The sequence below is a fragment of the Panthera leo genome, chromosome D3, assembly GCF_018350215.1.
Source record: "Panthera leo isolate Ple1 chromosome D3, P.leo_Ple1_pat1.1, whole genome shotgun sequence".
NCBI classification, from domain to species: domain Eukaryota; kingdom Metazoa; phylum Chordata; class Mammalia; order Carnivora; family Felidae; genus Panthera; species Panthera leo.
The window spans coordinates 94,206,374-94,221,802 of record NC_056690.1 but is presented as its reverse complement, the minus strand read 5'-3'; the positions used below and the strand labels follow the sequence as shown (position 1 = coordinate 94,221,802).

General features: G+C 53.7%; 1 protein-coding gene across 3 annotated transcripts; it reads right to left on the bottom strand.

The window, feature by feature from the left end:
• Positions 1-2,289: 2,289 nt before the first annotated feature.
• On the bottom strand, positions 2,290-15,077 carry RBFA (ribosome binding factor A). Of its 3 annotated transcripts, none has more exons than XM_042910785.1 (7): positions 14,911-15,077; positions 12,123-12,165; positions 11,329-11,505; positions 10,637-10,749; positions 8,011-8,095; positions 4,131-4,204; positions 2,290-3,068 (listed from the first exon to the last, which is right to left on the bottom strand). In XM_042910785.1, exons 1-7 carry the CDS (start codon positions 15,069-15,071, stop codon positions 2,732-2,734), a joined length of 990 nt encoding a protein of 329 aa, XP_042766719.1. In that variant the 5' UTR covers positions 15,072-15,077; the 3' UTR covers positions 2,290-2,731. The 3 variants fall into 3 exon arrangements, with proteins under 3 accessions (XP_042766719.1, XP_042766720.1, XP_042766721.1); XM_042910786.1 differs by having other exon boundaries at positions 14,891-14,942; XM_042910787.1 differs by lacking the exons at positions 12,123-12,165; positions 14,911-15,077 and adding an exon at positions 12,016-12,112.
• Positions 15,078-15,429: the final 352 nt, after the last annotated feature.

Sequence of the window (15,429 nt, the reverse complement as noted above, 5' to 3'; positions counted from 1 at the left end):
AACAGAAAAGGTGCCGTAAAAAAGTTGGAGATATCCTCGGGGAGCCTGGGTGGCTCAGTCGGTTGAGCATCTGACTTCAGCTCAGGTCATGACCTTGCCATTCGTGGGTTCAAGCGCCACGTCGGGCTCTGTGCTGACGGCTCGGAGCCTGCAGCCTGCTTCCAATTCTGCGTCTCCCTCTCTCTCTGCCCCTCCCCTGCTCATGCTCTGTCTCTGTCTCTCTCAAAGTAAATAAACATTAAAAAATTTTTTTTAAAAAAGTTGGAGATATCCTGAACTTTACTGATAGGACCTAAAAGGCCAAGATGTCAGAGGGAAGACTCGAGGGAGGAAACCCTTCTGAACATGAAGTGAGCGTTCAAAGACTGAAAACGATGGTCTTCCGGGCAGTCTTCCCATGGAAGCCTGTCAAATTTTCTGTCCTGTTCGGTGTTTCAGCTGCTTGATATGTGGTTATTTTCAGTTCTGTTCTCAGGCTACTCAGTCCTTTCCAGGGTGGGACCGCTGGCTGCCAGCTGAAGCTCCCCCGTAGACGCCCGGCTTGTACGAGAGGGAGTGGCCTGGGACGAGGCAGAAGAAGGCGCCAGGAAGGCACAGAGCTGCCAGGCCCACCCGCAAACCTCCACACGCACAACCCAGAAGCTCCGTGAACACGCTGTACCTGAAGTTCCAAGTCCTTCTAACAAACGCTAAGGTGAAGTAGGAAGCACTCTCTGCACTCAGAGGTCCTGTGCTTAGTGAGGGTTCTTTCCACCCCAAAGAGAAGATGAACCCTTACAAAGGTGCAGAGTACCAAATGCCAGCAGCTAACAGAGATGCTGTTAAGGTGACCTTTAACTCTGTAAAACCAGTCCACACCACCAGGCAGCCCCTCGGTCTCCGCTCTAGTCTTGGCCCCGTTTCTGGTCTCCAACTGTACTTACAGGGAGAACCTAAGACAATCGGTAGGAGTACGGAGCACAGAATTTCCCGGTCTAAAAACACATCTTTTTCCTGCCATTTGTTGACTTTTGGAAGCACAGGTGGAAAAGAGGAAAGAAAAGAGCAGGCCAGCACCCCGCACCGGCCTCTCCCAGTGCCCGTTACTTGACACACAACACAGACGGGCACGTCCCCGTCCACGGCACACTGAGCTCACAATCCAGGAATCCAGGCTTGTTCCCGCTGCTCCGCATGGACGTCTGGACACCTTCGGCAGTGGAGACCAGATCTACGGTCAGCAGAACGGGCTGCCCAGTGCCGCAGGGTCCTGTATCAGTCAGGGTTTTTATACCGTGTATTTGTGATGTTATAACATCTTGGGGGCCTTGCTGGCTGCGGAGACACTGCCCCTCCCAGGGCTAATTCCTAAAGACAGTGAACCATTCCCCTGTAAACTCACATTTTATGCACAGACCCACAGATCCAGAGCACACACTCCCGACCACCTCCTTCATCTCGCTCTTGCACACCAGCCAGTATTTCCTCTGCCGCACATCCCCCAGGGCCAGGACTCAACACGCAGAAAGCACTCCTATAGCCCAGAGCCTGCTGAAACTACTCACATTATCCAGCCTCGGCCATTCATTCCTGCAGAAGCCACACCTTGTCCTCTCCCTCAGCCTCCTGACCGACCCTGGAGCTTCCCCGAGTGGCCCTGCACGGCATGTCCCCACCTCCCGGGAATGTGGTGAATGAACTCCCCTTTCCGGACGGCAGGCTCAAGGTGCGTCTTCCCACTCCTGGTTAGAGCAAAGCACGTACATTTTCACAAGCTGACAGTGCGCACGCCAGCAACCGCACTCCCGGGTGAAATGCTCCACACGCGCGGCTACGAGCACCTTCCAGGGCAGACGGGATCACCCGAGTGCCACCCGGGCAGCTACGTGCCTAGAGCTTCCCAGTGGTCCGCCCGTGTCCCGTGACAGGTCCCTTCAACAGGGGCTGCTGTGCCCACAAAGGCCGCGTTGCCGGTGCCGCCTGCCTGCTGGGCACCGGCCCTGTTACCAGACGCCAGAAGGTGCCCAGGGGACAGCAGTGCTTCCTTCCTGACACTGTTTACAAAAGCAAGTCCCTGGGGCACCTGGGTGGCTCAGTCGGTGAAGCAGCCGACTTCGGCTCAGGTCATGATCTCACGGTCCATGGGTTCGAGCCCCGCGTCCGGCTCTGTGCTGACCGCGCAGAGCCTGGAGCCTGTTTCAGATTCTGTGTCTCCCTCTCTTTGACCCTCCCCCGTTCATGCTCTGTCTCTCTCTGTCTCAAAAATAAATAAATGTTAAAAAAAAAAAAAAAAAAAAAAAGCAAGTCCCGAGCCTCCTTGCTCCACCTCACTAGCGCCCGTCTCATCATCCAAGCCGCGCCGATGCCGTCCTCAGCATCTCGACACCGATGGCACTCGGGAAACGGAGGTGCCCCTCGCCCGGGAGCAGCTGCTCTAGGTCACGCGTGGAGCAGGGTTTCTTTCACTTCCTTCCAACAGTGCCGTGACGCCCCTGACCCACACTCCCTGCATGGCAGCTGTCCTGCCCGGGGGAAAACTAGACGTGGGGCCATTCCAAGTCCACCAGGAGGACAGCGCTTAGGGAATGAGCGGGATCACACGCAAGGCGACGCTCTGCCTTGCTCGCTGGGAGCGCGCGAGGGGTGAAAAGCGGGACAAAGAGGCCCGACTGTCCCCACAGGCCCCCTTCCTTCTCAGGCTAAGTCACAAGGCTGCCCGGGCGGTGGGACCGTGGTTCCGCCCAGCAGAGCCTCACACCCCACCCCCTCTCCGCCCCTCAGTCACCTCCGCCCTTCCTGCCGCCCCTCGCGAGCCATCCAGGTCAGGGTCCGGGTAGCCACTCGCTGCCCTCGACAGGTGGTTCTCGCGGGAGAGGTCGCCATCTGCGCAGGGTGTGGCTGCCACGTTTCCCTCTCGTGTGTGTGTCAGTGGAGACTCCGCGGGGCTCTCGCTCCTGCATCCTCGCTCTTTCCTCCTCTTATATTCCATGATCTGTCTGTTGAGCGCCTCGTGATCAATCCCACACAGACTTGAGCAGGCGGCAGGGCCCTGGGTGCTGCGTGAAGGGGCGTCCAGGGCCCCACAGCCCCTGGAGGGGAGAAGAGACGTCAGGTGAAGCGTGGGTGAAGCCGGGCGGTGTGGGGGCTCCCGGCCACCTCCTGGTGGACCCACTGACGTCCGAGGGAGGCTGGGGGATACGGCACGAGGAAGGGGCTCCGCTCCCGTGTATGGTGCAGCCCAGGACAGCTTGGACACAGCCCTCCCGTCAGATGCCCTCTCGGTTGCTTTTCCCCAAATACAGCCAGCGTGCTAGGCCCGTCAGGCAGAATTATGGGTATGGTCCTTTACATGTGCCACTCAGGGTACTTGTCAAAACCCAAACATGGCCGTGTCCTGCCTCTGACCCCCCTCCTGCTCGGCTCCGGAAGGCTCAACTCCCCGCTGGTCCGGGATGCGGGCACTCACTGCTGCCTGGGGCCCTCGGGGCGCAGCGTCCCCTCCCCTGGGAAGCAGGTCGCTGGGGGCCCCACCCAAGTCCTGACAGTGCTGCCCCTGACGCTGACGCGCCCGCTCTGAGAACACAGGCTCAGGACCTGCTGAAGCTCTTCCGGAACCCGGAACGGGGCCCCTCCACATACAGCTCACGTCTCTTTCTCAGCTGCAGCACCGCCCCCACCTCCTGACCCCTCCCCAACGGAAGGGGTGTCCTACATGCCCTTCTTGACACACAATCATCTGTGGATTCACTGCTCCCTGTGGGTCTCCGCCAGCAAAATGCAAGCTCCAAAGACCCCAATGTCTGTTCTATTCACATACGTATTGTACATGCTAGAACAGAGCCACAGGACATGCTCAGTAAAAATGTGCCGAGTGGAAAAACAGGGCGAGGGAGAGACACCTGTCCCCTCTCCAGGAGTCACCATAGCGATGGCAGATGCCACGGGCTCCAGCACTGTCGGATAGACCACCGAGGCACTCCGAGCAGCCTTGCTGAGTACTCAGAACCACTGCAGACTGCCCCCGGGACCCGCCACAGGTCACTGCCAGGCTGCCGGGGCAGTGCACGGCCAGGGGTGCAGAACTGGGCAGCTGCCGTGGGAATCACACCAGGGCGTTTGCCCAGGACAATCAAAACCATGTCCACGTGTACCTGGCATCACTTTGCACACGGTCTTCTCTTTCCTCTGGGGGCCCAAAATCAGCATTTGCCAGTAACCAATCAACCTGGAAAGGGGCATAGAGAGCAATTCAGTAAGCCACACCTCTGTGCCACCTGCACCACGGCCCAGCTCAGACACAGGCCTTCCAACTGTCCTCCGTGCCCCTCCGGTGACATCCCCCGGGATGAGGCCATTCACCAGTCTGTGCTTTCAAACACCTGTTACTTAGCAATCACATTTTCTCTAATAACGAACCGAGGCTTTCGTAAAACTACACTTAAAACTTGTAAACTTCAGTCAAATTTATGAAGAAACCAGTTAACTATTAGCTCAATTAAGTAACGTTTCCTGATTCCGAATGAAGTCGTATAAAACACTTAAACTGAACTTTGCCACAGAACTTGTGTGTTTGGGAAAAGAAAGCCTCCTGGCATAGCAACAAAGCCACAGTCAGGGGCGCGGCATGCGAATCCAGCTCCAAGGTGTCTGAGGGGCCCAATCTGGAAACAAGAGCTCCCCTCGGTGGGGGCACGCACACCACTGCTGAGCCCAGGGCGCTACACAGGCCCCTGCTCCCTGGATACCGGGGGCGGCTCCCACCTCTACCCGCGTGCCCAGGACACACACCTGGACCCTACCTGGCCACAGTGCCGGCCCGGGACGGCCCAGATCCGGGACCAGGGCCCGGCGTTCTGCAGCAACAGACTGCATCATCACAAACCAACGGCAGAACCGAGGGAAAAGTCTGTCCACAGAAAATGCCAGAAACAGCACTAACGATGCCACAACACGAGGACCAAGCGTGGGTCTCCCAAGCTGGCTGGGAGAACGTGTGCTCGCACCCGACAAGGACAGGACGCGTGGCCATCCTGTGAAGGTCCACCCTGAGCGCACCTCACACGACTGGGCAAAAGACCTGGTGAGACCTGACAAAACAAGGAAAGGCCACCAGGCACAGGGGAAGGTGCTCGACTAGTCATCGAGAAGACACACGTGAGCCACGCCACGGCGCCCCGCTCACCTGCCACCGGCGGCTTCCTCACAATTACAGACACTTGCCACTCCTACGTGCTGCCCTAAGAGACACAGAAACGTCCATCCACACAAAAACGTGGACACACACGTTCACAACAGCTTCACTCACAGCAACCGAGAATCAGAAAGACAGACAAACGTCCGTGAGAAGGTGAACAAATGAAACGTAGCGTATTCGTACAATGACCCCACTTACCAAGAAAAAAGGAACCACTCACACCGAAACAACGTGAATCTCGAAGACAGTGCTGAGCAAAAGCAGCCAGGTGCCAAGACAACGTCCTAGGTGTGAAATTGCAGAAATCTAACAAGGAAAACTTGGGGCAGCCGGTAGGCTGGGTCGGAAGAGCATCTGACTCCTGACCTCAGGGTCACGAGTTCAAGTCCCACGTTGGGTGTAGAGATACAGAACTTAAAAAAAGAAAAGATGGGTGGTGGGAAGGGTGAGGACGGGGCGGGCCTCTGGGTAAATCCTGCCGCAGCAAAGCTTTCGTTAAAAGTCTTAACAAAGAACCAGTGCAGACACCACCAAACCCTAACACGTCAACACAGGCTGCAGGGCTGAGTCCCAGCCGAACTCCGCACGCACAGAACCTCGGGCGAGGACCGAAGCGGCTCAGTGCCCACCCCAAGGAGAAGCCCAGGCTCTAGCATGAGGCCCGTGGGGCGAGGCGAGCACGGCCCACCCAAGCCTGCTCTCAGAAGTGGGGAGACCAGCAAATGTGTAATAAATCCCAACGCCGGGAACACAGTTTATGTATTTTCTTTAAAAATCTACTTTTCGTCCTTTCTAATTATGACAAAATCGACATCGTACAAACCCTTTGACTGAAATGTAATACACGGGAAGAGCGCAAGGACATCAAGGCATACGGCTCGATGACATGTCACAAAGGGACTGTGCCTGTGGACATCCCCCTGACGTTTAAGGAGACGAACCCCAGGAAACTTCGAGCCCCTCCTGCCCACTCCCTGCCCAAAGACAGGCACTAGTTTGACTTCCGTCACCACAGACCGGTCGCACATGTCCCTGCACGTCCCACAGACAGAATCACAGGGACCACGGCCTCGCCTGGGGCTCCGCGTTCACCCCTCCACGGCTGAACCAGAGCTAGGCACCTACAAGAAAGCCCAACACCAGCACCCGCACACCTCTGGCGGACACGCGTTTCCGTGGGTCCCCCCGCGGGAGCTCTGGGTCACAGGATGTGCGTGCACGGCTTCCACGGGACCACAGGGTGGCGGGGCCGCAGCCCCGTGATTCCTCCACGCGCGGTGTGGTCACCGTTTAGTGTCATCCGCTGCGGGGGAAGGGCACGCGCCGCACCTCCCTGTGGTTTCCGTTCCCGCTTTCTTCCCGACACCAGGGACGTCGGGGCCTACCGGCAGTGACGGCAGCAAAGCCAAGTGCCCCTCGGGGCTCGGCCTGGACGGAGCTGGTGCCGCTCTGCTTCCTGACACTGCGAAGTACGCGCTGCGACCACCGCCGGCCGCTACCACTTCCCACCGCCCGCGACGCCTCCACGCGTGCAGCCCACACGACACACACGTGCACCGAGGGTACGAGACTCCAAGTTTCACCCACAAACCCCAACTTCAAATCTGCGTGTCTATCCAGATTACTTTGCCACTGGCTGACTTCAACTCTCTCACAAACGGACACAAGGGTCCCAAAACCACCGCACTGACTTCCGCAAGAGCCAGCCAACAATGACCGTGATGACCGTGCACTCGGCTAGCCACCTGCCCCCATCAGAGACCCCTCGGTCGGGCCCCTGCTTGCTTCTGACTACAGTGACAGCGAGCCAGGCAGAAGCCTAACTCTGCCCCCGGCACAGGAAGGGCACAGAGGACAGACGCGGGGCCTCCACCGCGAATACCCAGCAGCAGCATCTCTGGAGAAAGAACCGCTCCAGGATGCTTTGAGCACTGTCCGCGCCTCCCTCCTTCCAATCACTTTTTCTAGAAAGGAGCCCACGGAGCCAGGCAGGACCTCGCTGGCGAGAGAGGGACAAGCCTGGGATGGTGAGAGCAGAGGTACTTCCTTCCACCAACTCAACCGGACACGCACGCGTGAGCTCCCTGCTGCACTCTCCCCGGCACACGCCTAACCTATGCTCTCCTGGGTTCTCTAAAGCTGGCACTGGTCACTTCACTCCTCCGTCTCCTTTTGTCGCTAGGAAAAGCCCCTACCTGTCAAGGTTATTGTTTGTATAAGGTTTTCAGTGTTGCTTGTATAATGAATAACAAAGATAAAAATGTGCGATTAGACTTGTTTTCCTCTGTGGCTCTAAAAACTACCTAGTCCTGCAGTGAATAACAGCTACCTAATCATAATCGTAAGTGCTACTTACTGGGGGTTTTGTAAACTTTTTAAAAGTGTGACGTATCTTAATGACCACCAGGTAACACCACACAGATACAAATATATACACACATATATTTACACACAGGTTTTAGACCTCATAATTAACAGTATTTAAAGTAAGGGAAATTATACAAAACGGTTGCAGAAGTAACCTCTGGTGTGAAGTAACTATAGACGGTCAGATCCAGGGAGGGAGGCGGCTTTGCCTGCATCAACTTTGTAAGACAAGAAACAGAGACTTGATGTCCTGGTGAGAGATACAGTGGTAAGCAGTTAAAATTTAAAGCCTGAAGAGTGGTTCCTTCTGGGGAGTCTGGCCGGGACAGAGGCATGGGAGCCTCACTTTTCATTTGTACCCGCCAAGGGTTGCTTCCTTTAACTGTATACATCATCATCTGAATCTCTCAAAATTAAATATAAAATCTTACTCATATAAAAGCTCATTATGGAAGGTCCCTTAGCCTTACCTCAGCTAGAGCCGCGTTTCCTTTGTCCTGAAGAAACACTATCGGCGGCACGTTCCTCAGGGTCTGCTGGGACATCAAAATGTGCCTGGAGAGAGACAAGGCACACCGTGTTGCAGGTGACGCTTAGCGGACAGAAAAATATACAGTAACCTCACGGAGAGGTAAGACAGAAGATCTGCTTATCACGTTACTCAAAACACCAACACGTCAGCCCAGGAAAGTCTTCCGCAGGCAACCGCCACATCACAAAAGGGATACAAAACACATCATCACAACTATTTTTAGCTGCCTAAATGCAACTCTTGAGATCCTAACGAATAACCTGATCTTCGCTTAGACGCCTCCCGGGCAGCACCGCGGCAGTGGGCTGCGTGGTCTGGGCACCGACGACCCGCCTCGGCTTCGTTCCAGTGGACATCCACTGGCACCAAGGCCACACAAGTGCACCGAGGTCCTCAGCCATTCTCAGGCACATGTCATTCTCTGCATCGGTCACTGATACAAGCAGACTAAGGTGAACTGGCTGCAACCAGTCCGCAGCGAAAACACTGGTGAGCACAGCCTCTCTGCACACAGTGACAGCAGGTCCTGGCCCGTGATTACAGGAGAGCCTCTACACCAAACCTCAGGTGAGCAGAAGAGCTGGGGAAAGGGACGGTCTGTTCGGTTGGATTTTCTGATTACCCAAAAACTCATCAGAAAGCAATGCTGTTAGTACAACACTTGTCAGAAATCTTTTTCTTGTTTCTGTTAACAAGAGAAAAATGAAATTAACTGAGCACTCCTTGATACACAATTAATCCTCTCCTCTAAAGAGACTCCTAGGGCCTCCTGGGAATGATGTCAGCTGAGCTGAAGCAGACGGTATGTGCAAACCCTAGTTCCACATAGGATTCCATCCCCCTCTCCTGAAAGTGAAGTGTGAGGTACAAGGGAGAGGCGAGAGGAACAGAGAGAGGAAGGAAGCGGGAAGGAGGGAATCCAGTTCTGAGTGCTGCTTGGTTAGGTTTCTGCATTTCTTATAAGACTGGGGAGAAAACACAGTAACTCCTTTCCTAGCACCCACCTCGGCAGTTCTCAACTTTTTAGTCTCAAGACCTCTTTATACTCTTAAAACTTACTGAGGACACCCAAGAGCTTTCGTTGATGAGTGTTGTATCTGTCTGTATCTACCACACTATAAGTAAAAGTGAGAATTTGAAAAACAGACATTCATTCATTCAAGATAACAAACCTATTAAATGTTTACGTGGGATTTTTAATGAAAAATAACTAAACCATTGAAGATAATTATTCCCAAAAAAATGATTGAGAAACGTGGCCTTGTTTACATAGTCACAAATCTCTCTAATGCCCAGCTCACTGGGAGACGTTCTCCCCGCTGCACCCAAGCTGCTCTGTTATTCTGGCTGGACTAGAAGAAGATCCGGCCTCACACTGCCCTGTAACTGGAAAAGGAGCAAATGAACACCACTCCAGAAAAGAATGGGTCTTCTCCGACACTCCACAAAAACTCAACAAAGGATACTGTTAAAGTTAGTTGCAGCGTGGAATCTGAAACCAGATCAATGAGTGTCACTGTCATATTAAAATCCACTGGTGTTTCTTGACCTCGAATGGCTCTTTCCCTATGCTTGAGTTTGTAACTTCAGGCGTTAGTCATTTGGAAAACACTGGCTCACCAAATTACCCAGATTTGCAGAATGTTGACACACTGACCAGTATGACACTGCATTTGTCAACATGACCAACGTTCTCATCGAGAGTCTTTAAGTATCAGAAAGCTACCAAAATCACGGTGGTGGATACAGGTTTTCTAAAATCAATTTTCACTTGAAAGCTTGAATTTTATCACTGGCAACAAGTATAGTCAGTTGTCTTCCCTGAAGGGACAGGTTCACTTTGCTCATTTTAGAGAAAATGTGTCAAATACCCAAATCTGAAAAAACCACAGCTCGCGGTTCACTTGTCATTTCCAGTGAACAGTGTCTATTTCAGCTCACGATCAACTGTGTGTTTCCCAGACAACCACACCAGCACAGGTTATTTTAGGCTTCCTTCCCACCACACAGAACATTACAACGACAGGTACCCAAGAGTTAGGATTTAATAAAATTAGTAACTTTTGCTTATTCATCATGGATAGTCTTTTTTTTTTTTTAACGTTTATCTATTTTTCAGACAGAGAGAGCCAGAGCATGAACAGGGGAGGGGCAGAGAGAGAGGGAGACACAGAATCCCAAGCAGGCTCCAGGCTGTCAGCACAGAGCCCGACGCTCACAGACCGTGAGGTCATGACCTGAGCCGAAGCCGGAGGCTCAACCGAACGAGCCACCCAGGCGCCCCGTCACAGATATCCTTAAACCGAAGTGGCATTGTGTTTTACTGGGAGCACATGGCATGAAGCTGCAACGACCACAGGGACACCTGGGTGTCAGCAGTCCCCAGAAGTCTGGGGCCACACCGTGAGAACCGCTGTCCAAGATGACGTCTCACGTGCAGATGTAAACTACATCTTGAAATGTAAGAAAATGCGTCCAGAATTTTCCTTCAAAGCAAAAAAACCTAATGCAACAAGAGGGAAACACAAGGTGCGTGCGGAAGCAGACACGAAGAGTGCGGTCACCTCACGTGCGCGGCGCTCCTCCGCAGGACGGCCTCTGTGTGCGCGTTCTGTTCGGCCGAGACGGTCGTCTTCCAGTACACACGGCAGGCCGAGAAGTCTGAAGTCAGAGACACCTGAGCCCCACCCACCCCAGCCTCAAGTCACTGTCCGCTTCCGTGGGCTTCCGCGGACCACAGGCCGCGGCTGGAGACCAGCTCATCGGCAATCTTCAGCTCCAGGCCCCCACCACCCAGAAGCAGGAGCTCCCGCGGGCACCGCGACAGGCCATCATCTCCGGCCACACACTCACAAGGGGTGAAGCTGGGCCCGGAACCCAAACCCTCATCGTCCCTGACCCCAAGCCCACAGCGCACATCAGAACCGCCGGAACTACCACTTATTTTCCCATTTCCCTCCAGCTCAGCTCGCTCTAGGCACAGGGAGACCGCAGGGAGGCACCTGCTGTCTTCTCACCAAGACAAACGCGCACGCGTCCACCCATCGTGCTTCCTGGGCATCTGACAACGCCCTCAGTGCTTGCACACCACACACACATGCGCACACGTCCCCTCCGTCCTCACAACTCGAATGGTCCCACTTAGCATCACTACTGAACTTCAAAGACCCTGAGTCTAGCATGGCGCCTTCTTTCTAACCACTAGACGCAGGCCTGCGGGCCTCACCCCGATTCCTCCCGCCCGGGCCCAGTCTACCTTGGAGAGCTGCACATTCAGGTCACAGATCTCCTGGCTCACTTCAGGGGTGCACAGCAGATCAGTCAGCGCTTTGTAGAGGAGGCCGTTCAGGGCTCTCAGGCGCACCTGGTCCTCCTTCCTGGTTTTCTTTGAGGTGGTCTTCGTCAGGAATCCCAACTGGGACGGCTTGTACATCTCCATCGAGAAGGACAGACAGAAAGGCCAACGTTACAACTGTACGTTAAACTTGTCCCAATCTACAAAAAGGGAGCTGGGAAGGACTCAGCACCTTGAAAAACAAAAACCAACGTTACCCTCAACCATCTCAGCTTGATTCATTAAGATACAATTTACAGACCTGGATCCTTCCTAGATTGTACCTAGCGCCCCTCCAAAATTAAAAGTACTGTCAGTATATATTTTTTCCTCCCCAAAATCTCATTGAAACATAATCCACATACCATAAAATTCTCCCTCTCTAAAGATACACAATTCAGTGGTTTTTAACACACAATGTAATTTTTCTAACAAGAACCATTTATTATATAAACTTTTACAGCACATCTACACGTGTCATGCACACAAAAAACCACTGTTAGTATTTGATAACAGAGACAACATTCCAGAAAACTTTAGTATGACTTTTTTTTTTTTTTTTTAAGTCAAAATTCACTCTACCAGTGTATCTAGTCCCAGCCTGCAGACCTTGTGCATTCAAACTTGGAAATGGAAGGACGGCCAGGCTGGAGTTTTGCCGACTTCTGGAACCTCACGCCCACCAGAGTCTACAGCAGCTGCTACTCTGGACTTACCAAGTGAGAGCCCAAGGAAGGACCTTCATACCAAAACTTCTTTCTGTGGGGAGAAAGTAAGAACTATAACCCTGAAGGCAAATGAAAGAAAAAAATATTATACACACCAACTCAATACTATAATACAAAAATTCTTTTTTTATATTTTTTTAATGTTTATATATTTTTGAGAGAGAGAAAGAGACAGAGCATGAGCGGAGGAGGGGCAGAGAAAGAGGGAGACACAGAATCAGAAGCAGCTCCAGGCTCTGAGCTGTCAGCACAGCGCCCGACGTGGGGCTCAAACCCACGAACCGTGAGATCATGACCTGAGCTGAAGTCAGATGCTTAATCGACCGAGCCACCCAGGCGCCCCAATACCAAAATTCTTTTTAAGGGGCTAAACTTGGGCACAGAAATTATGTCACTGGGATGCTAAGGAATTTAGAATCTAATCAACAAGGGTTGTAGGGGAGACAAGACAGTTTTCATTCAACCTTCTGATGTTTACTTAAGGTCTACTTCCAATCCCGAAGGTGCAGAAAGAGAATCTTAAAAGAACGCCTACCAAGCTGCACCGAGCCCCGTACCACACCTGAGAAAGCAGTTTCCCAGGGCCACGCGGCCATGCACGTGCTGGGGTTGGATGAGTAACAGGGTGGTGGCGGGGAGGCCGGCCACCTGCTGCAGGGGGAGGTTACAGATAAGCGAGGAAAGGGCGCCAGATGAGCCATGTGGACATCAGTATGGGGCTCGTCTCTCTGTGTACCAACACGGTGGTCACGTGTAGAAACGTTTACAGGCAAGCGTATATACAGAGTTAAAGTTAACGTACGTTCTCCTTTGTCAGCTGAAAAGGCCTAATGGACAGGCCAGCTCTCAAACCATCGTTTCTGATGGCGTTCTGCAATAACAGCAACCAGAGCCCCTTGGAGCAACGGCTGATTCTTGGGCCCAGAAAGGATGTGCCAGGAAAAAAGTGCACAAAAGAAAACTATTTTTTTTAAACCCACCACAAAACCCACAATGATGAGTGTGTCTAAATGAAAGAGCTAAAACAATCTGAGCAAAATAAAGTAGTATTAGTTAACACCTGTTAAGTCCACACTGACATAAATTAGTAAATGCAGGACAAGAAACGCATCTCTCACAGAATTCCAAACAATTCAAGAGCATGACTCCCCCTCCTGAGGTGTGGGTTGCACACGGTGAGGTCCCCCTAAAGAAAATAATATGGGGGGGACACCTGGGTGACTCGGTTGAATGTCTGACTTCAGCTCAGGTCATGATCTCACGGTTTGTGAGTTCGAGCCCCACGTTGGGTTCTGCTCTCAGCCTGGAGCCTGCTTTGGATCCTCTGCCTGGCCCCCTCAGAAATGAACAAACACTGAAAAAAACAATAATATGGAATGGGGAGTAGGTAACTTATAAACTTGACAGACGTGACCTCAAATCGTAATCAAGGCCAATGCCAACAGAGACAAGCCATATTGATGGTATGCACCTAGACATGATGGAAACAGCACTTTCCTTCTACGGTCTTCAGCCCGAGAACCCACAATGCCAACATAATCGTTAGAAGAAAAAAAATCACACAAATCCAAAGAGAGGAGCAGAAAATATCTAGAAATATCTAGAAAATATCTAACCGTAACTCCTTGAACCCATCAAGGTCACCAAACAGACAGTCAAGAGCAGTGGCTAAATGTAATGGGGTCCTTGGATAGGGTCCTGGGACAGAAAAAGGGTGTTTTTACTAAGGAAACTGAGGGGCACCCAGGTGGCTCAGTCGGTTCAGCACCCAACTTTGGCTCAGGTCACGATCTCGCGGTTCGTGGGTTCTCGCGGTTCGTGGGTTCTCGCGGTTCGTGGGTTCGAGCCCCGCGTCGGGCTCTGCGCTGACTGCTCGGAGCCTGGAGCCTGCTTCCGATTCTGTGTCTCCCCCTCTCTCTGACCCTCCCCCGCTCATGCTCTCTCTCTCTCAAACATAAATAAACATTACAAAATTAAAAAAAAAAGGAAACTGGAACAAAGCATATGCTTCAGTTAATAATCACGTATCAGTACTGGCTCCTTAAGGTGACAAATGTGCCCCACTAACATGTTAACGTAAGAGACGTGGGGTGTGGTTACGCGGGAACTAACTGTACTCTGCCAAGTTTTCTGCAAATGTTTTTAAAAGTTAATCTATTAAAATAAAACAAGCACACAACCCTATCTACCATAGTCAGAACTGAAAGTGTGCGACGAAAACCAACACACTGTATTCTACTTCTGTCACGGTAAGAAAACTATCCTCAAATTAGGCCAACAAAGGAAGCAGTAACATGGGAAGAAAACGCGCGCGCTTTCTTCCTTCCCTCTGATGAATCTACAAGAACCACCAGAAATGTCCGCACCACTTTGCTTCGTACGTTCCTGACGCACCGTCAGGTTATGACCTCCACTACGGAAGCGGGTTGAGTGGGGACACGAGCAAATGCTAACCAGTGAGTGCGACTGCCTGCGAGTTTTCCGTAAGCATCGGTCTAACGGGCAGACCGCAGCGAGGGCCCCAGGGCAAGGCCTGTGCGTGAAGCCCCGCCCCGTGGACCCATCTCCGTGGGCACCGCCCCCGCCCCACTGACCCGTCCCCGTGGGCACCGACTCCGCCCCGTCGGCCCCCCCCGCCCCCTACCACCCCAGGGACTCCCCCTCCCCCCCCCCCCCGTAGACACTGCCCCCTGCCCCCTGACTCGAGAGCGTCGCCTCGGCTGCATGGGCACCGCCCCCACCCCGGAGCCCCTCACCCAGACTCGGTGCGCATTACTTGGTTTTCGAAGCAAACTTCTTGAGTAGGTTCTTGCCACATGGGACTGGCGAGCTGTGCACGCCTCGGGCACCGCCCGGAAGGAGAGCCGCTTGCCGTCCGCCGAGCGGCGAACGAAACCTCTCGCAAAGACCCCACACTCGGAGGGCCGAAGCCCACATGGCTGCAGGGAGAGCGCCGGGGCGGGGCGACGTGGGGCGGGGCGACGTGGGGCGGGGCGACGTGGGGCGGGGCGACGTGGGGCGGGGCGACGTGGGGCGGGGCGACGTGGGGCGGGGCGACGCGGGGCGGGGCGACGCGGGGCGACGCGACGCGGGGGCGGGGCGACGCGGGGGCGGGGCGACGCGGGGCGAGGGGTGGCGCGCGTGGGTCTGAGCGGAAGCGAGCGGAGTGTGGCGAGTTTGGGAAGGCGGTGTCACCTGGAGGGGGCGACCCGCTTGTAGAGCGACATTGGGCGGGGCGACGCGCCTCCGGGGACACTAGGGGAGCGTGGTCTGCGTGCATAGCGGGGCGGGGTCT